The following is a 26,774-nucleotide window of genomic DNA, read 5'->3' as shown; positions in this document are numbered from 1 at the left end:
AGGGTCAATTTCACCTGCACGATTCATCAATTCACGTTTTGTACAAAAGGTCTAATAGAAATGTGTAAAAACTATGCTTGACAGTTTATGACAAATAGTTCAACAATTTTGCATGTAATGGCTTATGCAAGGAACCTAATGCCTAGATGTTTTGAGGGGTAAGACTATTGCAAAGAGAACTATATTATAAATTTTGAGCAACATGACATTAGCAACTGATAATGTAGGAAACCGCAGATAAATGTGCATAATCAATTGGGATGAATGTACAAAAGCAATCGCAACTTGTTCAAAAGAATGAGAAACTGGTTTTATGATGTGTATAAATGACTTGATGATGTGGAGTTTGTACAAGTAGTTTTGAGAATTTCATTTCTGATTTGAGAAATGCACCAAAGCGACTGAGAAAAACTGTAAATCAATTCAAATATCAGTATTCAGTGTTTTATGTTTTAAAACAAAGCATTATTTATGCATTTGTAACTGCAGGTTAAATGCATCCATGTATCCTCTGAGATATATTAAAATATGTAAATACATCTAAATGCCATTTCAGATGCAGATTCTTGAAAAGTTTTCTTCTGTTGGAATGAAAGATACTAAGTACTGGATGAAGTGCCTCATGCTTAGTTACTCAAAGATACAAAATGAAAGAAAGGGTTAAAACTGAACACAATCTTGCTATTCAAACTGTGAATAAACAATTTTTAATGTATTTGCTCCTTTTCCATTTTGCATTTACTCATACTTTTACTTTCAGTACTTAAGTACGTTTAATATTGAAAAAAATAAGTATAATTAATTATAATAAGTAAGTATAATAAATAGTATAACTATCACATACTTTAAGACTTTTACTCAAGTAATATTCTAAACGATGACTTCAACTTCTACCAAAGTCGTGAAGTGGCTTTCAGGTACTTTATCCACCACTGCCTGAGTGTGAGTACATTTTAGCAAATTTTCATTTTGGAGTGAAGTATTCATTTAAATGCCTGGGATAAAATCTGCCTTTCTGAACCAGTGGATCAGGATCTTCCATTAGTGGGAGTGTTCAGTGTGCAACAGTACTGTGACTATAAAGAGAATCGACTGAGAATATTGTCACACATTTATTTTATAGTATCGATGTGGAACAAAACATCGAGACATTTTATCAATGTTACATGAAAAAATATTTGAGTGCAACTACAGCTTAAAAGAGTCTGGTTCAAAATACAAATGCAAAACATTGAGATAATGTAAAAATAAATGAATAAATAATTCACTTTCATATTCACCCTGTAGATTTCAGCATATTTTTGTTGCCAGGAGACTACATTGCTCCTAAAAGATTCAAACAATACTGTTGTATTTTACCATGTAGCTCAAAGCAACTCTATGAAGTTTTGTGTATATGTCGGCGACGTGGGCTAGTAGGCAGGTGCGCCAACATTTAACACTGTTGTGTTACGAGCGTCCCGAGTTCAAATCCTGGCTTGAGGACCTTTCTCGACCCTTCCCCTCTCTTTCCTACTTCCCTTCCTATCTGCTCTCCACTGTCATATATTAATAAAGGCAAAAAAAAGACAATAGCTTTACACACACACAACTCAGTGAAAGTTGACTCAAAATTAGTAAATATACCACTGTCATAATTACAGTTAGTAGCTTTACACACACACAACTCAGTGAAAGTTGACTCAAAATTAGTTTGAAACTGATATTTCAAGGTAAAAAAAACAGCATAGAGTTGCTTTAGGTGAGAAATTATGATCCCGTTATTTCAAGACAAGTACATTGGCTCCAACTTCTGGCCCTGATAAGAACTGAAATGCTACAAAAACAAATCAACAGACCTCAAACAATCATTGATAACCCTTGAATATTGCACATATAATTATTGTAAATATCCTTCTTTTATATATGATACATTCAGATTGTTTTAACAAACAAGAGACTACAAGTCACATCATTATCTTGTGAAAAATTGAGAGAGATGAACTTCATCAACTGAAACTTTCAGTGTTGCCATATCGGCATCATAATTATACAATTTACCTAGTTACAATAATCAGCTTTTTAAGGTTATCAATATGTCTGGTTAACACTGTGTACATTGGAAAGTGTCATTTCTGACATGGTATACTCTCATAACAGTGGTCTGCTAAAATTCTGAATGTTTTAATGCCCGAATATGAGTTTGCCTTCATCCTCATTATGGTTACAGTTTACGGTCAGTAGTCCAGACCACTGTTCCTTGCAGCATTAATGAATTATGTAGTGTAAATATGCTTTAGCAGCTAATACTGGAAACTAGAAATTATTGCCACCACAAAATGCTAATTGTTGACAATAGTCAAGGCCAAAGGTTTGCAAAACACCCTAAAATGCGAACTGATACTCTCCCTTCCTGTGAGTGCTAAACAAATATATGAGCATATCTGTTAAAGTGCATGCTTAATTTGCATAATTATTTCAAAAAATCTGCACTGCATGCAGATGAGTCATATAATGGAACAACGTGCAAGTATTATTAATTAATCTATTTAAATAAATAAATGCTTGATATAATTTTTTTTAGCATGTTTGCAAACATTTAGCCAGGACCGTATATGGAGAATTTCCATTAAGCCGTAATTCATCACCTACACAATGACATTCACATTACGCTTGTGCTACATAACTAAACGGGCAGCATTAAATATCTAAGCCTTGATAATTGTTATTTTGTTGAAGCAACATCAATTCACTGATCTGGACTCTATCTAAGTTGTTTATGGAGCAGGTTTGCACTATTGAAACTACACAAACACCTCGTCTACACTACAGCTCAATGCAGGAACACAGTTTTGAGGGCATTCGGTCTTCATACTTCAAAAGTAGAATGTTTTCTGAATCATACAATGGATAATTCATGGATATCATACAGTTGACCTGAAACAGTTAAAAACCAAACTATAAATCAGCTTTGAGGAAGAATCTTTTTCCTGATTTCCTGTTGCATTGCCCAGATCATTGTCTGTCACTGTCACATTTATAAAGTGCCTTCATCTATTGTGCTTAGAACGGTTTTCCATGCAATGTGAATTTTCCCTGCTACAATACAAGTGTCTCAATGCCCCCGTGAATGCACATCAAATTAAGATACATGTATATATACACATATGGGTGCTTTGAAATCTGCATATTCCACATCTGAGAAACATGGGTAAGCAGCTTTCCTAATACTGGATGACTTGGAATTGCAAGCAGGTCCTGGTATGGAAGAGAGACTTCAAAAGATGGCAGGGCACTGACTCCAGTCCTGTCTGTCTTTGGCTTCCCAGTAGCCTCCTTTATACACGTAGCTGCTCTCACCTGACTCTGTATCAGTCCTTTTATCAAACCACAAGGGCTGGTAGCTCTCGGCTTCCTTACCTGTCAAATACAGGACAAAAACATCTGCAGTGAGATACTTTCCTAATGTTTGTGATGTAAACTGCCTACTAGATATATGAAACAATGAGTGGATCAGGCTCTGTCTTACCCTCTTCTAGAGCAAGATTGGCCTGCGCCTCTCTCTTCCTCCTCTCCAGTCTCTGACGCTCCTCCAGAATCTGTTTCTCAGTGTTCGCTTCGTCCCACAAGCCTGCCTCCATCAGCCGTTGGTCAGGCCGTAGGCGGCTGTCAGTAGGGGCCACGCCGTCCTCTGGCTCATTCAGAGTCAGAGCCAAAGATGAGAAGTAATGCATGTTCTCTGCATTCTCACTGGAATTACAGAAGAAAAAAAAGAGAGTAGAAATTTACCAAAAAAATATTAAAAGATACATAGATCAGGGCTCAAATTTTTTTTATTTACTTGGTAGCACTGGTGCTCCCATCTTCAGAAAATTAGGAGAACCAGCAAAAAATAAAAAAATAACCCAGCCGGCAACATGACCGACTTTCAATTTTGAAACATGGTTGAAATAAGGTCAGTTCTTGTTTTAATGTTGAAACAACACTGATGCAACGTTTAATGCCGAATGGTTGGAGCACCACAACTACAACTGATATATAGTAAATGCAGTGCATTTCATAGCACAAATATTCCCAAATATATTTTGAGGTTGAACAGATGAAATTTCGGGAATGTATGCAAACAATATAGTCACAATTTTGAGCCTTGTATTTAAGTATTATAAATAAAGAAAATATAAAAAGACAGATAGATAAACAGATGATAGACAAAGAGCCAGACAGACAGACAGACAGACAGACAGATGACAGACATACGACAGACAGACAGACAGATAGACAGACAGACAGACAGACAGACAGATAGACAGACAGATAGATAGACAGACAGACAGACAGACAGACAGACAGATAGATAGACAGACAGACAGACAGATAGATAGATAGACAGACAGACATACGACAGACCGACAGATAGACAGACAGACAGATGACAGACAGACGACAGACAGACAGACAGACAGACAGATAGATAGACAGACATACGACAGATAGATAGACAGACATACGACAGATAGATAGACAGACATACGACAGACCGACAGATAGATAGACAGACAGATAGATAGACAGACAGACAGACAGACAGATAGACAGACATACGACAGATAGACAGACAGACAGACAGATAGATAGACAGACAGACAGACAGACAGATAGATAGATAGATAGACAGACATACGACAGACCGACAGATAGATAGACAGACAGATAGATAGACAGACGACAGACAGACAGATTGATAGACAGACATACGACAGACAGACAGATCAACAGACAGACATACAGATGACAGACAGATAGACGGACATACGACAGACCCACAGATTGATAGACAGACAGACAGACAGACAGACAGACAGACAGACAGACGACAGACAGACAGATAGACCGGTAGACAGATAGACAGACAGACAGATAGACAGACAGACATATAGATAGACAGACAGACAGACAGACAGACAGACAGACAGATAGATAGACAGACAGACAGACAGACAGAAATACATAAATACAGACAGATAAACACATAAATATAAAGATAGACAGATAGACATACGACAGACCAACAGATAGATAGACAGACAGATAGATAGACAGACGACAGACAGACAGACAGACAGACAGATAGATAGACAGACAAACGACAGATAGATAGACAGACATACGACAGACCGACAGATAGATAGACAGACCGATAGAAAGACAGACGACAGACAGACAGACAGATAGACAGACAGTACGACAGATAGACAGACAGACAGACAGACAGATAGATAGATAGATAGATAGATAGATAGATAGATAGACAGACATACGACAGACCGACAGATAGATAGACAGACAGATAGATAGACAGACGACAGACAGACAGATTGATAGACAGACATACGACAGACAGACAGATCAACAGACAGACATACAGATGACAGACAGATAGACGGACATACGACAGACCCACAGATTGATAGACAGACAGACAGACAGACATACATAAATACACACACAGACAGACAGACAGAAACGACAGACAGACAGACAGATAGATAAATAGACAGACAGACAGAGATAGATAGACAGACAGACAGACAGACAGACAGACAGACAGACAGACAGACAGATAGATACAGTAAATAGATAGATAGCTAGACAGACAGACAGATAGATAGATAGATAGATAGATAGATAGATAGATAGATAGATAGATAGATAGATAGATAGATAGATAGATAGATAGATAGGTTGACTCTTACGGCAGAGGGTATTTCTTCCACAGTAGTTTTGGTGGTAAAGTCTGATAGACAGTTTTCTGTTTGCCCTCAGATCCTCCAGAGCCGTGGCTGCTCTCTATGATCTTTGCGCTTTCCATTTTGTCATCCCACGTTCCAGAGAGAATGTAGTGGGCGCAGCCTTCACTGTCCATCACAACGCCTGTTACCTGTGGACAGTAGGACATACACGCGGTTACACTCAATCCCCAGCAGAGGGCAGCAGCACATAGCCTCACATTTCACATCTGACTGAATGAAGGTGATTGCTACACTGACTGACCTTGCGGGGAACATCCCTGGAGAAATAGCTGTATGGGGAGAATTTGAGGTGGCATTTGTCCTTGTTCCTGTGGTTCATGATTATAATGTCCCCAGACTGCATCAGGACAAAGAGTCATACGTTAATAACAATGACAGAGCTGCAGTGATGAAGAGCAGGTTGTTTGGATTAGAGTTAAGTGACATGAATTTGAAAACTTATTAAAGGAGGTTAATATGATCTATTTCGATTTCATGCCTTGATGGTCAATTCATTTAAACTGCATTCCCCACTGACTCAATCCAGAGCTGTAATAATTGTTTTCCGTTTTCCTCTGCAGTGGGAAAGACAGGAGCGGAAGACAGATGGAGAAGAGCAGTGTCAATGCTGACTTTTCTCTAACAGATGGAGTGCTGTAGATGAGTAATGCCTCACCACGTGGGAGGACTCAAACCATACAATTTACTCAAAAATGAAAATTCTGTCATCATTTTATCACTCTCATGTTGCTGCAAACCCCTTAGACTTTTTTTTCCTTCGGTCAAATCTGATGCAACACATCAAATGGTTTTATTTGAGCACCACAATAAAGTTTTAGTAAATAATGATTTAAATTTCAAAAAGTTTTTCAAACAAATTTATCATACAGCTTGAAAAGACTTGGGCCCAGTTAATAATAATAAAATATAAAGTAAATGGAAATTAAACAGATCAGCAATGTGGAGAATCCGATGTCATTGTCTCACCCACATAAACATGAAAAATAGAAATGTTGCCCTGGCAACTAACTGAAATAAAAGCCTTTTAAGTTGAAGTACTAAAACTACTGTCACGGTTATGGACTTCACCGCCCATATCCTGCTTTCCCTACCGCCCAGTTCCTGTTTGCCCTAATATGTTCATTATCCTAAAAACACTAGTTAATTACCCAAAAAATACTCACCACCTGTCTGTCCCTCATTAGTTTCCCATTTAAGATCTCTCTCCTAAGTTCTTTGAGTTGTCGGTTATTGTCTCACAAATGGAAATAAATAGCAAAGCTCACGTGGATTTATCATTAAAGGATTTACTATTTGGATTATCTTCATCTTCGTTTGGCTTCTTCATGGTCGTCCTAGCAGCAGTGTGACAACTACTAAAATTCAAATGGAAATAAATAGCAAAGCTAAACAGAAATATTAAAAAAGACAAAAGCACATAATAAAATAACTGAAACTTAAATTAAAATGAAAAGTTACAATAAAAGCTAATTCAAAATATTAATAAATATAAAATAACTCATGAGCATGAGCCTTTTTTATTACATTAATGATACCTTTATTTTGTTTTATCATTTTGGAGTTTGTCAGCACCGGTCCCTGTTCTCTTTCATTAAATAAAAAAAGGGTATTCTTTAAAAATTTTACTGTTGTGTCATACACTTAGAAAGACGTGAATTATGGAATGTTATGTGTAATATAAAACACACACAACAAACAAGAGAAGAGAGTATGAAACCACACACATACTTGATCTATCCATAGTTTGCCCACAATTATATTGTGCACAGTGGAGGTCACCTTACTCCACACATAATGATTCCCACTGGCGTGAAACTTCAGGTGAATGTTGCCTGCAGAAAGAGAAACATGTACGTGGAAATAAAAGTGAACAAGGTTGATTCACTCTAAAAATAGCTTGAAGCTGCAGGGAGACCTGCAACAACCATCAGTATAAAAGGCTCTATAAAAAATAGAAACCATTTCTCAAATTAAATTTTTTAGATTATAAAATTTGCTGTCAATCAATGTTTTAAGGTAACTCTGGATTTTATACTTAATGTATCACTAGAAACCGGTTATTAGTCTAAAAGGAGCCATGACTGATGGATTTTGTATCTGTGTCTGTGTGTAAAGATGTGAATGTGCTCTAAGGGTGACTCATAGCTCATGATGGATCACCTAGCGGCATGATAGAGATGTATTTGCCACGAAATTTGCTGTCGATGGTGATCTCCTGCCACAGGGTCCAGCCTCGCTGTGATATCACATGATGGGCAGCCGCTGGAGGGTGATGACTTATCTGAGAAAGAGGGTGAGAAAGAACTTATCAGTGTGTCACACAGTCACTAGCAACATTTAATGCATTAACTATAATTACGTAAGTAAAATATGTTTATTTATGTATTTTTTGTTAATTACATACATACTACCAGTATGTGGTTTCAGACCTGTTCACAAATGGAGCGGTATCCGTACTCCTCCACGCGGTCCAGCTCATAGGTCTCTCCCAGCAGGGGGTTGAAGGGTTTCCCTGTGCGGTGGACGGTGGTTGAATAAGACGAGACGGAGAAGGCGGCCACCAGACACATCTGCTCCAGAGAGGAGTCACAGCGTGCCGCCCGGTCCAGGAGCTCGCTGTATTCAAGATCCTCTGTCAAGCGCTGCAGCATCGATAACGGCTCGTTGAAGTTCACCTGGAAGCGAGGATTCAGACACACACAGATCCATGTCAAAATGCTGATAATGAAGATTTTGAGAATTTAAAGGTTCATCCCAAACTGAAAATGTGCAGAAAATGTGCTCACCCTCAGGCCATCCAAGATGTAGGTGAGTTTGTGTTTTCATGTAAACAGATTTGGAGAAATATATCATTACATCACTTGCTCACCAGTGGATCCTCTGCAGTGAATGGGTGCCGTCAGAATGAGAGTCCAAACAGCTGATAAAAACATCACGATAAATCAACACCACTCCAGTCCATCAGTTAATGTCTTGTGAAGCAAAAAGTGTGTTTTTAATAAATGAATCTATCAATAAGCCCTTTCAACATAAAAACAAACTTCTGGCCAAAATACAAGTCCATAATCCATAATATTTGAATTCCTCCAGTGAAAAAGTCCATCCCGTGTTGTTCTCTAACAATAAAATCCACCCACATATTACATTTTTCACTTGTGAATGTTGCTTTGATAGATGCATATTTCTCTCCTGATTCAGACGAGAGAAAGCAGTATTATGAATAGAGGATTTTAACCAGAAGCAACAGTCTGAATTTAAAAATATCTCCTGCTGGATTTGTTCATTACAAACATGCAGCTTGGACTGGAGTAGTGTGGATTACTGTAATGTATTAATCAGCTGTCTGGACTCTAATTCTGAAGTGCAGACAAACCAAATCCATTCCCATGAAGAAACAAACTCGGATGGGAACATTTTCAGCAAATCTTCCTTTCTTGGTTAAACTATTTCTTTATTTATAATAACTGTGCATTATCTCCCATAGCTTATAACTCAGTTCTATATAACACAAATTCTGAGGCTCCTCTCACAGGCATGGGGATCTTAGAGAGCTCCTTTCCAATGCAATTCTTCATGATGCTCCACAGGTTCAGGGAGTAGTTGGGCTTATCTGGGATACGACGGCGTCTAGCCCTGCGCAAGTAGCAACCAGAACCATCCTGTAAACACAGAGAAAATGCTATAGTGAACAAACATCTTAATTAAGATGAATGCTATTTGGCATGTGTGGTTCTGTTTGGATGTGTTTATGATTAAATAAAAGCCTAAACTCACATTGTCATCCTGGCTCCAATTACTGGATAAACTTCCACGGCTCACGGTCTGATTACTGCTTAAGTGTTTAAGACATACACACAGAAACACACGTGAGGGCTGAAATATCAAATTGTTTCTTACTGTAAATTTGTATTGTACTCACAAGCCACACTAGGGGAAGATCATTCATTATTACAGAACAAAGTAGATAAAACCAATGTACAGATGCTGAAAAAAACTATTTGTTGTGTGCAATATTCACCACAATAACATTATTCCACTCAGCATCCACTTATTTTGGATGGTCAGTAAATGGACTGTGATGTCTGGGCCAGTGGCTATCATATGATCTCTCATGATATGATCTCTATATATATGGACCTGTGTTGTGAGTGATCGTCTGCAGGCACTGTGATGAAGGCGGGAGAATCTTCCATGGCATCAAAGAACTCTATGTCTTCATTCTCTTCACTGGATTCTCCCTCCGGTGTTCCCTCTGCCCCTTCTGAAGATCAACACATGCAAAATCTCATTTAATGACGGGTCAGCATTATATAAAATTTGTACAACATTTGCATAAAACTGAATGTTGCATTTTAAGCCTGGCATAATATCATGCATTTAGCATCACATTTATAAATGTAAATAGTTATGCTGCTTTGCATGGCATATTTTTTTTAATTACTAATATTGCGATATTAAAATATTTACTTATTGATTATTATTAATTTATTATTAATACATTTTAATATTGGAGGAACAAACATTTTTAATGTTTTTTTAAGAAGTCCTTTATGCTCAACAAGGCTATACTTATTTGATCAAAACACATTGAAAACATGAATATTATGGAATATTATTGTGTTATGAAATAGCTGTTTTCTTATTGAATATATTTTAAAATGTAATTTATTCCTGTGATGAAAGCTTAAGAATGTTAGCATCATAACTCCAGTCTTCTTCAGTGTCACATGATCCTTCAGAAATCATTCTAATGTGCTGCTTTTCTGCTCAAGAAACATTTATTATCATTATCAATGTTGAAAACAGTTATGCTGCTTATACTTTTGTGGAAACGGTGATACCTTTTCATCATAATAAAGAAGACAAAAAACTAAAAAATGGTGTTCATCAAAAAAAACAAATAAAAATAAATTAATAATACTTTCACAACATCAAAAAAAACAAACAAAACTAACTTTTTTCATGGCACTTTCTGTCCTTTTTAAGGCAGTTTGCTCTTCATACTCAGTGTAGAGAAAACAGCAGCTTGGACAATCTGCAAAACATCACTTATTGTGCTCCACAGATTAAAAAAACACAGTCAAAAAGCCTCACTATTGTGTGTGCTGGGCGATTCTCTCCAGGCTCTCTCCAGACTGTTGTGTTGTTTGGCTAGCTGCTCGATAGTCTCCTCCAGGTGGTGGCGCTGTTCCCGCTCATACTGTAGAGCGCGCTGCCACCCCCGGCTGTGTGCCTCTGCTAGATCCACAAAGTCCTGGCAGGCCTGATCCAAAAAACAGCCCGATCATTCAGATTCATTACAAATTCAGCCATTTTTAAAGATAAAATGTGTATTTTTATGCTAAAATGTCTGGTTTAATATGCAGAGTCAACTAAAAAGTGAGCCATTGAAACTCACATTGATCATAGCATTGGAAGTGATGCGGAAGAGAGTGGCTCGCTCGTTGACGGTCCTCAGTTTATCGACGCCGTCGCTGGCGGCGCGCAGGTCCTCCAGTTCACTGAGGGATCGCTGGAGGGCGGCGCCGTGCTTCCCGATGAGCTCGTTGCAGGTGTTGAGGTCTTCAAGCTTGCTGGCCAGAGTCTTGAGTGCCCCCTGGATCAGAGCACGATCCGGCTGGGCTAGTGGACCCTCGTCTCCAGAGTCATCTGCACAATAGTTACATGGAGAGAGAGATGATATAAGTGAAGCACAGCTCTGTTTTTACTTTGACATGAGTGAGAACTAAAAAGAGCGGTCTTTTTAATGGATTGTACATGTTGTATCTAGATAAACTCAAAAAAAACATTGAGAATTGCTAAGAATTCATTTGGACAACTTCAAAGGTCAAAGGCGATTTTCTCAATATTTTGATTTTTTTTTTCACCCTCAGATTCCAGATTTTCAAGTAGTTGTATCTCGGCCAAATTTGTCCTATCATAACAAACCAAAAACCATATCAAAACCCATTTATCCACCTTACAGACTTTTTATAAATCTCAATTGTGAAAAATTGACACTTAAGACTGGTTTTGTGGTCCAGGGTCACAATTAGGCTATTATTAAAAGTAAGTGGTCTATATAGGGACATAAATTAACCCCAATTCATTCTGTGATTCAATAGTTATTGAAGTGGGAAAAGAAATAGGATTTCAGGTCATCTTGAATGTAGTTTATTTGTTTTACAATATTAATATTATATTAACAAAGTCATCCTGTGCCTCCTTTTTGTTGTTCTTTGCAAACTGAAGGACTACTGAAAATGATTCCAGTGATGAACAGAAAGTATGGTATATTCCTTTAAATAAGGGAAGTTATTGTGTGTTATGATGTTCTGCAGCTAACAGAGATGGTCACTGCAGCGCTGCAGGCTGAACTAAAATAACTTTATAAATAGCACACAACGCACACAGACGCAGTGCTGGAGGGCTCTGACGTGACAGCTGAGAACTAAAACGGTCCTTTTTGTGGAGGTCTTTTCAATTACAAGCATATTTTCCAGCCAAGCCTTAAATGGATGCTGAAAGATGACCACAGAGATGGACAGAAGCCATAATGGGAGAAGATGGAGAAAGTGAGACAGACAGAGAGAGAGAGCGAGATAACATGTTTAAACAGAAAGCAAGCAATCAGAGGGAGGAAGATCCAGATTTAGATTTCATTGTAGAGCTGAAGGACATCACAATTGAATGTGGGCAGGAGCTGACAGAACGAGCGAGTGTGAAGAGAGGCGTCATAATAACCAGCAACCCATTCAAAACACCAGATTTGTGTTAATGAACATGGTTACCATGGAAACAAGGTCACACGCAATTGGGAGGACAGCTATTTTTAGAAGTTATAAGGAAAATTATTATTATTTTTTTTTTAAACACAGGCTGATGTGTTCGCTTTGCCTGCTCTCTCACACAACATGGCCATCACTCACTGGAAAACAGACGAGAACAGGCCATAAATTGCATCTTGTGTGACGAAAGACATTTTTGAAAGCACTTGCTTGTGTGAGCCTGAGGCGGCTACATGAGGAGACGAGCAGTGCACACGCTGGCACACTGTTAACTGAAACTCACTCAATCTGTATACTAGACACTGGAGATGAAAGGGTAGAAGCGTGACCTTTAAATGACCTGCTGCACCCTGATCAGATGTTATATCTGGAAAAGATGCAGCACAGTTCCAGCAAATATATAAAGCAGCACATTGATAATGATAATGTTTCTTAAGCATCAAATCAGTATATCAGAATGATTTTTGAAGGATGATGTGACACTGAAGACTGGAGTAATGATGCTGAAAATTCAGCTTTACATCACAGGAATAAATTACATTTGAAAATATATTCAGATAGAAAAGTTATTTTAAACTGAAATAATATTTCACAATATTACTGTTTTACTGTATTTATGATCAAAGAAATGCAGCGTAGATAAACATGAATTTTTTTAAAATACTTAAGCATTGTTTGCATATTTAATAATACAAAATAACTGATAATACATTAATAATAATATATTAATATAAGCTTAACAGTTAGACATATACATAAAACACACCAAAATTAATCTGCAACCATTAACATAATAATAATAATAATAATAATATGTTTTTCATTGTATTATTATAATTGTTTTATTGTGGTGAAAAGCAGAAAACCAAATAATATAACTAATGCAAATGTTTTTCATCTTATGTTTTTCATTGTAATATTTATTTATTTATTATGTAGCATTAGTATTATTTATATAACTTTAAATAAAATATAGATATTGGTGATTGGAAATATAAGCATAAAAGCAATCTGCAAAATAATAGCCTACCTAGTTAAACTTTTGCTGGTTAAGGAAAATAAGTTAATTCGTTATAATAAAACAATGCATGTCTTTGCAACATACTGTATAGTTATTTTGAACAAACACGTTTATCCAAGTAATGTCAACAAAACCTTTGTTAGAAAGATTTTGAGTATTTTTGAGTATTCTTGTTCAGTTCACACTAACTTATAAACTAAAATTTAAAAAAAAAACTTTGTTCAAGCTACTTTTTTACATTTGTTAGTAGAACATTTTGCAAGATCTATTTTTTTTTTTTTTACAGTGAGGATCAACCGAACCCATAATCTGGAAAGATTACATGATGACTGAAATGCCAGCTTCAATCATTTTACCCAAACTGTATCTAAGCCAAAGCGCCTTTAACCCAATCCAAGCAAAAGACTGCAATTTTCTGCTTGCCAAGAAAACAATCAGGGGAAAGTGGATTAGTGTGGATCTCTCGAGAACAGAATCAAAGAGGAGAGAATGAGAACTCCTCCAGTCTGATGACCCACATACAGCCATTGTGTGCCCGACTGCCTCGTCTTACATCACAGAGCCACATCTGCAGCCAGAGGGAGTCCTGAAGGTGGGATTAAAATAGAGAGAGCAAGAGAGGCTCGCTCAACCTCGGCAGGTGTAAGAGGAAAAGCACCAGCGCTCCCCTTCCTCTGACCTGCTGGAGACACACGAGTGACTCATCTCTGAATAACCACACCTAAACTAACAGCAGATCGCAGAACAGCCGAGATTCAGTGTAAAAGACTGGATAGATTTTAGAAAACAAGCGACGGTTAAATTCACTGGCTGTCTGTCAATCCAATTTGTCCCATCAGCCTGCTTACCTAGTATCACAGATAATCTGCTCTGCACCGAGTCCTGTTCTAAGTTTCTCACACTTACAACACAACTATCAGACCACATTCAAAGAAACTCCAACGTGGACTCGTTTGACACCAAGGATTTGCTAGAAACACCCTGACAACCGAACACAGGCAAACACTGCTCACATTATTTCAGAAAATGTTCAAATGTAGTTCTAAATGTAGCATATTGTGCTGTTGCCGGAATAGAGTCAGTCGGACAGCTCAAAAGGTTTCCAATTCAAACCCTGTCACTAAGCTGTAAGCACTAAATGTCTTAAACCCATAAAAGAGTAAGTGACCACATGCAAACATAAACATGTTATATTAAATGTGAATTGACTGATAGAGTAGCCACAATGTGCTTCAGAGAATCTATAAAAATACACTCATTCCTGTAACTGATCATATAAAGCCACTGCATACAGAACTTTGAAATTAAAGCTGAATTAGTATGTAATATTCCACTAAGCTCACAAACTAAAACACAGGCTATAAGCATCTATGAACTCTGGTATTTATTGTCCTCTGAGACAAAAGGCAAATGCCTTTGCATAAATGGCAATCAAACATAAGTATTTATAATTTTGGTCCTACCTTTTCTGGAATCACTGATAAATACAAAGCAAGCAAAGCTTATTTAGTGAAGATGATGTTAAAATTTAGCATCTCCTCCTCAGTCACCTTCCCACTTCCCCTCTCTTTCCTCTCGCTCCTGTTTTCCTTCTCACCCTCCCCCTTTCCCTCACAATCTCCGAGCTGCACGGTGGGCGGAGCTTATGTGCTCGTCACTCCATTCAGCAGCACATCATATAATATCCCAATGGGAAGATGTTCAGTATGCAGATTAATCACATTTGGGAGCAAACTTACAAGAAAGAGGTTCATGTAAATGCAGTCATGTAGGAGTACCCAAGACACTCCGGAGTAAAACAGTATATTAGTGTACAATTAAAATATATTTGAGTGTTTTCTCAAACTACCAGGACGAAGTTTTGTTAAGAAAAAAATCCTGAGAACTGAGACATGCATTGCATGAATTATTTTTTTAAATATCAGGTAGATAAACAATGAAATCTGTCTATAAAATATAACACAAAAATAATAAACACATTCAATACATTATATTAATGAGTAAATAATAATTACTTTGCATAATACTGTGCATTTATAAATATTTCAAATATATATATATAAAAAAAAACAATCTTCAAAATAACCATGAACAATACTACCCCCTAGTGGCATTTGTGTAAAAAAAATATAGAGAACACACTCAAAAAATGTTTTTTGCCTTAGCATAGCATATAAAGAGGCAAATTCCAGTTGTTTACTATATATTGCTTATACACACACTATAAGTTTTTTTTTTTTTTTTTCAATAAGGGATATTCAAGACATAAGAACATGTTTTATGTAGGAAATCATTTTACTGTGCATTATGTTCTCAGACTTTAAAAAAGTGAAAGTGAAGGTGACGTGACATACAAGCCAAGTATGGTACCCATACTCAGAATTCATGCTCTGCTTTTAACCCGATCCGAAGTGCACACACACAGGCAGTGCACACACACACACACGTGAACACACACCCGCGGCAGTTGGCAGCCATTTAGGCTATGGCTGCGGCGCCCGGGGAGCAGTTGGGGGTTCGGTGGTCCTTGCTCATCAAGTGGCACCCTCAGTTCATGGTATTGCCGGCCTAAGACTGCGAACCCACAACCTTAGGATTAGAGAGTCAACACTCTCTAACCTTAGGCCATCATGACTTCCCCTACAGGTGAAGTTCTGATTAAACTGCGGCTAAATAAATAATTGCATGTAACATGCACTGTGATTTAAGTGGGTTTTTCAAATGGAGAGCGGAAATTCATGTCTAGTTCTAACAACTCTACATAAAATAAAAGATATGAAAAGAAGTAAAAAAGCAGACCTGTTTTACTTTAAATAATATATCAGTATATGGTTGAGATAAATGTATTATTTAAAGGCGCTGAATAAGATCAAGGCAAGTTACTTAAACAATAACACACACTTATCACTTCTCATTATTTTCATGACCATTTTTACACTTTGAAAATAATACTAAAGTTTCCAAAACTGCAAATTATTGGAATATCTAGTGAGCAAAAATAGTTAATGAATTTTTACATTTTATCACATACAAAGTCCCCCCTCCCCCAATTACAGCCCTGCAGACTAACTGGATTGCCTTTTGACTGGCACCCCGTCACTCACCTGCAATGGGGCAAGGTCATTTTGAGTGGCGTTTGCTTTGGCCTGCTGCAGAGCAAGAAACCCAGGACGCGCTGACTGCGACTCGCCCTCTGAATAGAGCGCCTTCAGGTGGCTACTGCTCCGCCCCCTACATCCTCACGTGATAGTCGAGCACCAAAGTGACAGGTGTCGCCCATCTCTATGTGCTAGACGCACCGTCGCCAAGGTAATTCGTGCAGTCGGCGGTCCAGGTGTGATGCCAGTTCTGGCCTTCTGGTTGAGTCCTACAGACAGATTTACATATACACAAACACATACACTGATGTGAGTTTAAGAAGGCAGCAAGCTGAAAGTCACAGATCCACAGAATCACAAACACACTCTTATAATATGTGATAGACATGCTTATAAATCAGCCAGAACGATTAAATGGCCATTCATAAGATGCTCAACATAACTGTGTCAGGTCCCAAAAACTAATAGCCACTAGGCAGGCAGTTAATGCAGCTTGCTGTGAATTAGCTAAAATTGAGAGTAATTACTTAGCGCACATTAAGACGCATTTTATTTTATCATTATGAGGTTTATCATTATCGGTGAAACAATATGCATTGATAATCAATTGCATAATATGTGATATATAACTGAGTAAATTAGGTTAATCATTATCATTTTACTTCTTGAGTGCGAATTTAGGCGTTGTCATTGTGATTAAATCATTTCTAGTAAATGAATGGTTAAATATTGTAATTAGTATGTTCTGTAATAGACATAATTACATTTAAATTATTTTATCATTATGAGTGAAATCTTATTAGTGTGTGAGTAATTGATTGTGGCAAAAACGCTATTTCTATTATTGAGTAATTTATTATTGTTACATATTGTGAGTAAATATTTGTACATATGCTACAAATGCTTGAATTTAGGCCTTTTATGCTGTAAGTACTATTGTTATGTTATTATATTTTTATGATTTCTTGTAGATTCTATACATTATTTTATATATTTTCTTTTATTATAAGTTTATGTATATATCTTATACATGAGTTCTTATCATTTTCCTTGTCATGAGTCAGTATTGTGTAAAAATATTTTATTTTATTATGGCGAGACGACATTATTGCATGAGTAATTATTGGGTAAAAATTATATGTTGCTTGTTATATTATTGTATTATTGATTAAGATAGTATTAAAAAAAAAAAAAAAAAAAGAAACAAAAAAAAAGAAATTTGTTATTGTGAATAATTACTAAGTAAAGAGTAATTTATGTGTTTTATGTCATATCGAGATGAGCTTAAGTAAAGTAAGAGAAATTAATTGTTAAAATGAGTGTTTTTAATTATTATTTAGAATTTGATTGAATTAATATGTATTGTAAATAAGTCTTAGAAAATAATTTACACTTGCTTTTTACTGTTCTAAGTGAAGTATAATTATTATACTGTGGCAGCTGGGAAAAATAGGATTTTATTTGACTGTTATTGGTACTACGATCATGTTTAGCGATATTTAAATCTCTCATTTGTATATAGTGCTAGGGCAGGTTAGTCATATGGTATGTTCGACCCAAAAAAAGTTATGGTTCCTAAGAACTGCGCTCCATGCAGCTACTGTTGACGGCATTGCCTATCTGAAACAATGTCTAAATTAGGTTCATCATGGAGGCTGCAAATAAACGACCGTGCAGGATTGGCTGAGTATGTTCCGAAGAGTGCGTGAATGCAGAGGCATACATTGATAGTCAAGATGCCACACGTGAATTCAGCACTCACTTACTGTGGGCTAGGGATAGCAAGGGCTAACAAAACATTTACAGCTGCACCCGATGAACATAGGCATCTGAAGGGTACAAAAAGGAAAGCCATACATCTGGTGAGAGAGTACCTCAACACTTATAATATTAAAAACACTGAATGTTAATTTTTCACATTAGCATGAGTTGTCGCACAGAAGGGAAGCACCTAAAGTTAACTTTATGGCCACCAAGCATGTTCAACGTTGTCTTTTAGTGCAGTACTGCACGGAGTTTCAACATGATGCGAGCAATACATGAGTCAGTTGTGTGAAGACTGCGTTCAAATCATCCCTGGATAAGACATGGATAAATTAGGTTATTAGATAGAGTTATAATAACCTGTATAAATATGAGTTTGATGCAGTAAGTTTCCCCCTTTAGGCGAAGACTGGGTGGAGACATCGTGCCAGATGTCCTCCCATTAGGGGACTAATTATAAACAGGATCAGGAGTTAGGCATTGTGTCATACACTGTGCCTGGGGGAAAAAAAAAAAAGCAGGCTAAGACTGTGCTGCTATAATATGTCAGGGGTGAGTGGCTGCTCACATGGATGGCGCTAACGCCGTTTGTCGTTAATTTCCAGTGATATAGCTAATGTGGCAACGCACTAGGATCCCAACTAAAGTTCAGTAAGCTCTTTAATGCGTACACCGCGGGTGGCATGTGACACAGCAGCAAAGGGCTAGTACGGCGACGTTCACCTGTAGTAATACGGAAGTAGGAGAAGGGGAGGAAAAGACAGAGAGGGCCTGCTGTTGCGTCAGGAGCGAATCCGACCGGCGCTGGGTAAACCTCGTTCAGGTTATTTGGTCCTTTAAAGAGCCTCCCACTACCTTTATAATGAACGCTGTTCACGGGCCGCCTGACGCAGTCACGTCCTGTATCTTATCTGAAGGAGACGGAAGGGTCGGGCGACACGCACACAGCTGCTGGTGCGATGTTGAGTGGCTTGCTGTCTAGTCTGAACGCTGGCGGAGGCACGCGCCAGACCCTGCGGCTCACCATCGGCGGCGCGTCACGCCGCAATGCAATGCAACGCGGTTGAGGGCGCATGATTCCGAGGTCGGAGGGACGAGGATCAAATATTGGCCGGGCACAAGCGAGGAGTAGGCGCGGCGCTTTCCCAGAGATGTGGTATGGAAACTGATATGGCAATGGGGGGAAAACAGCGGTGACGGCACAGTATTCTCAGAATCTGCCATATGAGCTCAAAGTACATATAGAGAGTCAGAGACGGATGCACAGGCTGCTTTAAAGCTCAAGCCTCTGCTTCCCGATATAACTTTGCATTGAATTCGCAGGGCTGCATCTGAATCGATAAGATGTCTGATTCTTGCATTAATGGCCATTTTGGGGCTGCAAACAGTCACAGCGCTGGTTTTTCTTCCTCTCCGTTATGTATATTGCATTACTGAACTTGATGTGCAGTCAACGCAGTCGCTGTCTATCCTCAAGCGCGGCGGCTCCACTAGTAAATTTGATCAGTGTGGGATAGGGCTGTTTTATTAGGTATCTCATACTCTGTGGTTACGAATACAAAAATCGAGCTGGCTGTCAAGATACAGTCAGGCACCTCGCTCTGGATCTATAATAATTAACTAAAACAGAACAAACAGCACGTATAAAATGTAGCTCATACGGTAGCTACGTCAGCAGATGTCTTTAGAGATCGCTTCATCTGGAAGCTGCATGTGAACAACCTGATGTTAAGTTTATCACATTACAAATCATAAACACAACAGACCTTTTTCTAAGAAAAAACGGCTATTTGGGACATATATTGCAGATCACCAAACAACGGAACTATAGAACTGTCACTCTAATAAACTGAACACGATTACTGTCACTATTGGCAGACGCTAAACCAGACGTCTCCGTGTAGTGATGCACGTGTTGCTTTCAGATCATATAGATAACAGTGAAGAACAAAGAAAAAATCACTGTTATTAAAAAAAAAAAGCTCACGCTTTCTAAGCTAAGCTCGCAATTAAATTCACCCTACAACTTGCTTTGTAATGCTGTGCTTCTTTCCTTGTTCAGGATACGACAAAATAGTAGAGAATCGATTTTAAAAGAGGAACATTGCAGAGGCACACGTATCGCATTCCGGTATTATTTTCAATCTCAAACGATCGATATGAGACTAAGTCTATGACATCAAAGATTGTGCCAATGCACGTAGGGAAAAGGGGTATTAATATGAATGTCATACTGTGACTAGATTGTTGAAGCAGAACTCCATGTTTTCTGTCTATATCACGAGACGGGATGTGTGATAAGGGGAAAATACCATGTAGTTCATATGTATGATGATATTTAAAAGTAGGCGATGCCTATTATATCGATATTGTCTAAAAGCTGATATTGCATACATACACTGGTCAATGTGGTATTAAGTGGATATTGACAGCTTTTTTAAGACAAGTAGAGTGGGTTCTGCATACTCTCAGAGTTCTTCCCAGAGTCTGCGTAGAACCGAAAACCGTCTTCAATGTAGTGCAAGATGTACGAGCCTATTTTCCGTATTGCAACTGTTAAGTGATAAATTAATTAACTTTAGTTAGTATTTCCTGTAATATTGATCTGGTGAGCAAGGTCTTGTTTTATGTTGAAGACGGACTGGCTTGAGGCGTTCTATGGGTTAAGGAAGGCAAAATGTTAGATAGGATTACTCGTGAAAAGTGAAAAGTACAAAACACTCGCTCTAAAGGAGGGTTGAGGAATTATGTGGCAAGGTGAAAAACTGGTGTGTGTCACAGTGACTTGCCTAGTCGGCTAAGCGTATCACCAGGTAATAAGATTGTTCGCAATAAGATTACTAATGATCCTTAACTCATAGATATAAAATTGTAACCCGGGAGCAAGTCATCGGGAACAGGTTCAGTGTAAGTCAGATTTCTTGCAATGTGGATGGACTCAAAATGAAGACATATTCAGAAAATCATACTCTCAGAAGCTGATAGAAAACTAAAAGTAAAGGAACAGAAAGAAACACCATTAAGTGTGCTGTTATGCACTTTTTCTGACCTATACGAAAGCATGAAAAATCTCCGATAATAAAATGATATTATGTGCAGATAGTTTAGAACAACCAGGAGCTAGATCAAAAAACATACAGTGTGTAGGTATCTGAAAAATCACAGTCATAACAGTGCGAGTATAATGCTTCGTCAATGAACATATGTTGTTCGAGGGATATGAATTATTCTTTGTTTTGGATATATACTTGTGATAAGACCGCCATCCGCCCTGCCAGTTTACACAAATTGTTGTATTCAGCACCCCCCGTGTTGCACCCAGTCAGACTGGCGTGAGTCACAGTGTGATTTACATGTTCATTCGTCAGCAAAGTGCACTCGTTCACTCTATGTCATATGTGTCGCAGTATCATGGATCGCATTCAAGTTCCCTGATGGAGGAGATTTGGGGACTGACGGTAGTGGAAAAAATCAACCTCTCTCCTAATATTTAATAATTTAGGACTTGAATACCTAGTTCAACACACCTACTGTGATCAATCTACTTATACGATATGTCACACTTAAGGAGTCACTTGGAAGTCCACTCCAGTCATGAAATACTTGTAAAGCGAATGTTGGGAGTAAATGAATATAAAGAATATATGCAAGTTATATAGTGTTGTAAATTGTTGTGGGAGGAATGAGATATGATATTGATCTTGATGAGTATATATATATTGCACCATCAGTGCGAGAATGCCATACCTACACCTGGTTAGTTTCAATCGACATTTAATGTATGACTAATTATAAAATCATTACATAAGGGGTACAAGACAAAAAGCATGAACATCCCAACAATTTTAGTTGTGCCACAACTAAACTAATAAATCAGAGCATAATATCAGTTTTGCTGAATTACACAGACGGATCTAAAGACCCAAGGGAGGACCTGGAAAGAACAGCATGCTGCAAGTAGTATATATACTCTAAATTAAACATCAAAATTGCCAGAAGAGTTTTATGATCCATGTTTCTGTAACTATACTTTGATGAATTATATAGCCATAAATAATGTCTTGCACTGCAGTGGGTATGTAAGGAAGGTCAACCCGTAATGGGTTGTGGTACAAACCTAATATAGTTGAATAGTTCATAGGTGAATGACCGATTGTGTACGTTTCCACACTTCAGACGAGTAGGTGGTGGACATACACCTTAATAACATCTGTGGTGGTTTGCCAACATCCACCACAAACACTCAAGAGACAAGGTTAAGTGTGTGACTATGAACTCACTAGGATGCAGCGCAGTAGGACTGACCTATCCTAAGTATAGGGTTTTCTGTGAATAAAATACATAGGGTGAAGTCAGCTAAAAAAATGGGCCTATGTTTTGGTACATGACCCTCAAAACAGGCTATGCATGAGATGACTAATTAACTATTTTTTATAAATTATTACGCATTGGGCGTCTGTAAACATAATATATATATAATAGCACTATTGTCTTTAGTGTTGCCATAGCAACAACACCAGAAATGTTATTATCTTAAAACAGAAAGTTGAACAAATATTTCCATGAAGAGTTAAAAAATCAACTGATCATATGTATAGGTGTGGGGGGTCAGTGAGACTCTGTGCGTTAGGGTCTTTCCAATGTGTGTCTACTAACAGTATGTGTGGTTTGCTTGTCAAAATATTTGTCAACACATTTTAAAGATTAGAACAGTCTCAAAGAAAAAAAAAAAAAATGTTAAACATATTCACTGTAGCTTCTGTAGGTCATCGATACTTTCTAGGCCTACTAAACCTATGGCTTTCACCCCCAGTTTCTGTGTTGAAGTGTGTGTGTGTATGCAGCCGGTTTTACTGACATCTTCCTTTGTCTTTGGCCCTTCTGTCTCTTCTTGTCACATCTCTGTCATACTCTCTCCATTAGCTTGTCCTCCATACACATGTATGGTCCTGGCAATGCATTGCTTTTTTAAAGACTGTTCACATCGATTTTGTGTTGGATACATCACCTAGTGCCTATAAACCTATTTTCAACCCTCAATTTTTGATGTATAAAGTGTGTGTGTGGTGTGTGTCCATGCAGCCCATTTTATGCTTAAGCTACCAGATCCATTTCTATGTCAAAACATTGTTCTCAACAATATCCTTTGCTTTGTTGGTAAGAGAACGTTACTTGATTGCTTTAGGACCTTATTAGTGAATGAACGAAATTTATTATGTTACACTCCGCCCCCTACCTTACCGTATAATTTCTCTGACAAGCCATAGGGACTTTTGGACAAGCTTCAGTGTAACACTTCTGCCCTGCCCGCACCTTAATAAACTAATCAAAATATTGTTACATGTTCAACACTTGTGAAGCAACAATGCAAGATCAGTTTTTTGTGATTGGCTTGTTGAAAAATATTAAGAATATTACGCTACAACCTTATTTGGCCCATTTTGGGCGCCAGATTTACTAAAACAGGGCAAATAATGTGTTAGAGTGCTATTGCCATACAAAGTGCCGATTGGAGCAGTAGCTGCCAATCACTGCAGAACACAAGATCCGGGGGGTGTGGTTGGATCCCCATCTAGGGGGGTTGGAGATTGGTAGGTGCTTAAGGGGGTAGAGTGGGTAGGTTTAGGGATCAGTGGGTGGAGACAGGTAGGCTTCGAGTATCATGTAAGGTGGAAGAGTTGGATCTGGATCCAACCACGCCCCCTGGGATCTTGTATGTTACTGGACAGTGAGTGACCATCTTGATTGGAGGGGAAAATTCCCTGGGTGCTTTACTGACAAGGCTGGCACATTAAATAATAAAGACAACATCTCATTGTCTAAAATTTCCAGCGCAATCTACCTATAGCAGTGCCAAGACATGCTTTTATTGGGCGTTTCTAAAACAAGTGCCACAAACACCAGTATACTCGACCAGCGCAAATCTTAGTAAGAATTTTTTGCAACGCTAATTTCTCACTGCATGTATTATGGTGTAAATCCTTTTTTTTTTTTTTTTTAAATGCCAAATGAAGGTTTGCGCTGGCACAAGCCGATAGTAAATCTGGCCCAAAGAGGTACGAATAATTTATTTGTACTTTAAAAAGCTCAACAATCACAAGATGCTCCAAAAAGTCTCCTTTTGTTCAACACCAGAAAAAAATAAAATAATAATAATAATAATAGAACATGAAGGCAAGTAAAGATTTTTTTCCAGAATTTTATTTTTGTAGGTGAACTCTTTTAAACACTGTTTGAAATGACATAAGGGCGGAATAGCATCAGCTATTTACAGTATTCAGTCAAATCAACTGAAGAATGCCATACTGTTAAGGTGAAGTAATGACCCTAAATACAGAAAACAAGTACATGGCATAAGTATCTTACGCCATGCATTTAAAAAAACCCACAGAATGTTTTCATTTTAAATTCAACATTTTTTTTTAGACAGTGAAAGCAGAGTAAAGCAAATAAAGGGGTACTGGGATTTTTTTTTTTCTTTAAAAAGGAAAAGAAATAATCTCACAATTGTTACCACAAAACGCATTTCTGACAAATCCAAATGGTTAAACTGAACACTTTGCATTTTACATGGGCATCTGGTTTCAAATACAGTTCTGGACCCAGAAAAGCGAGCACAAAACCACAAAAAGTTAAAAAAATAAAACATTCATCTGAGGACTAACAGCAACAGCAGTACAAGTTCAATAATAACCATTTATAAATTTTGGAATTGCAACTTTTAAAATCATGTGAACAAACAGGTGTGGGCAGATGTTGACCAGGGACACATCCCTCAATGACAGAGGTCTTTCTCGCCGTTCCTGACGATGGTCTCCCCCTGCAAAAAGTAAATAATCAATTTACTGTTCTTTTTTGTGGCTACAACACCTTTACATGTCCACAGAAACACTCCACTTCATATCCATTTTGCCAGGTGGGGACCCATTCCTTTCCTCGCCCCCTTCTTCCCATGTCATCAATAGGAGGCCCACCTCGACCCCTTCCGTTCCAAAACCACCTCTGTCCATGCCACGTCCCTCCTCTGAAACCTCCACGATCCACACACCTCTGCCCTCCACGGAAGCCACCAGGGTCCACCGGCCCTACTCCACGGTCCATGACCAACGGCCACCACGCAATCCCACCAGGTCCACCACGACACGGTCCCACCTGAACCCCAAAAGACAGTTTAGTGAATATTAGCAAAGCTTCCATCTTAAAGCATCTGCTGTTTGCAGCATATTCTGGACAGGACTATGCGAGCCGTGAACACAAAAGACAAGTTGAACCTGGAGGAGGGAAGGGAGGAGGTCCAAAGCCTTACAGGTTTTTGGTGCATTGCACTGGTTACACTCCATTCTCCAGGCGAAGTTTTGGGTTTTCCACATCCCCTCCAGAAAGACAACCAAGACTCAATATAATGAGGCTGAATTGCAATACAAGGATCACGAGTAACACTGCACTACTACTGAAAGTACATACGCATTTGGACACTGCCAGTCTCCTGCCCTCTGTTCGCATGTTTCCTCCAGTAGAACGTCCTCAGCTGCGGCCCGATGTCCCCTGGGACCCCCCCTCACGTGGTAGGAATCCTCCTCTCGATCAACACCACTCTCTGCCCATACCTACCACTGTACCCATCATTCCTGCAATGGAATAGAGCCAATCCAACTCGATGGTTTAGAATTTTTTACAGTACAGAAAAACATAGGTTTCTGTTGCTATCTAAATCAGCGTACCTCCTCGTCCCAATCATGCCACCTCGGTCCTCCTCTCATTGGCATGCCCCCACGCATCATTCCCATCATGGTGCTTGCGGCGGTGGCCATGGATACCTTCAGCTTCTTGCCACTGTGAAATCTTTTCCTAATGGTGAAAAAATAACTTATTTCATCTTGAAGGATCTGCAGTGATGAAAGGGACTGACATTCAAAACTGATTCATTAGTTTAGTTCAACGCACCATCAAACCAGTCAGTCGACTGCTGCCATCTTGCAGATGTAGAGGCCTCTAAACTCGATAGGATAAGGTGGCATCACCACCTTTAGGTGTCCCGCACTCGTATCTTTATCTGTATATATGATTTGACAGCAGGCAGTGTGCCCGTGCGTTTAGTGTTTATCTTAGAAAGCAATACATGACACGATATTAAAGTCATAAGTTTTAAGAAATCCAATAAAGGTACCATTGCATGTAAGTGCATGGTGTAAACACATCACCAGAACTTTAAGCATGTGTCAGTATTAGATGCTGCCATGTTGCGGATTATGTAACATGAAAAGAGCAATGCTATCAAGGCCATCTCATCTTCCCAAAATTGTTGTCCAAGATCTTCTATCTTATTAAAAAAACA

The 26,774-nt window shown here is 38.3% G+C and overlaps 4 protein-coding genes across 6 annotated transcripts in view; 2 read left to right on the top strand and 2 right to left on the bottom strand.

The window, feature by feature from the left end:
* The window catches only part of LOC109071181 (solute carrier family 35 member E4-like), a 224,911-nt gene that overhangs the window by 9,290 nt on the left and 188,847 nt on the right, over positions 1–26,774 (bottom strand). The gene's annotated exons all lie outside the window — the stretch shown is intronic.
* Positions 1–26,774, top strand: part of sftpba (surfactant protein Ba) — a 226,829-nt gene that overhangs the window by 67,900 nt on the left and 132,155 nt on the right. The window lies entirely within an intron of this gene.
* The window catches only part of LOC109054485 (cytosolic purine 5'-nucleotidase), a 595,585-nt gene that overhangs the window by 532,629 nt on the left and 36,182 nt on the right, over positions 1–26,774 (top strand). The window lies entirely within an intron of this gene.
* LOC122138635 (oxysterol-binding protein 2-like) lies at positions 1,612–25,809 on the bottom strand. The gene is made up of 14 exons (XM_042732056.1): positions 25,711–25,809; positions 25,414–25,591; positions 11,188–11,438; positions 10,884–11,052; positions 9,927–10,050; positions 9,564–9,621; positions 9,320–9,448; positions 8,219–8,464; positions 7,950–8,070; positions 7,518–7,621; positions 6,031–6,126; positions 5,733–5,917; positions 3,509–3,729; positions 1,612–3,399 (listed from the first exon to the last, which is right to left on the bottom strand). The coding sequence occupies exons 1-14, from the start codon at positions 25,807–25,809 to the stop codon at positions 3,257–3,259; spliced, it is 2,124 nt and encodes a 707-aa protein (XP_042587990.1). The 3' UTR covers positions 1,612–3,256.

This window comes from Cyprinus carpio, chromosome B10, assembly GCF_018340385.1.
Source record: "Cyprinus carpio isolate SPL01 chromosome B10, ASM1834038v1, whole genome shotgun sequence".
NCBI classification, from domain to species: domain Eukaryota; kingdom Metazoa; phylum Chordata; class Actinopteri; order Cypriniformes; family Cyprinidae; genus Cyprinus; species Cyprinus carpio.
The sequence above is the reverse complement of the archived record's forward strand: the minus strand, read 5'-3'. Positions and strand labels throughout refer to the sequence as shown.

What these genes read in the sequence shown, in the direction of transcription:
- LOC122138635 (XM_042732056.1), bottom strand. Translation starts at nt 25,809, where the DNA reads ATGTGGAAAACCCAAAACTTCGCCTGGAGAATGGAGTGTAACCAGTGC. An exon ending in TTGGAACGGAAGGGGTCGAG is followed by an intron (nt 11,439 to 25,413) that starts GTGGGCCTCCTA and finishes ACTATTGTGCAG; the next exon opens with ATGACTCTGGAGACGAGGGT. An exon ending in GACGATCACTCACAACACAG is followed by an intron (nt 9,622 to 9,926) that starts GTCCATATATAT and finishes TAAACACTTAAG; the next exon opens with CAGTAATCAGACCGTGAGCC.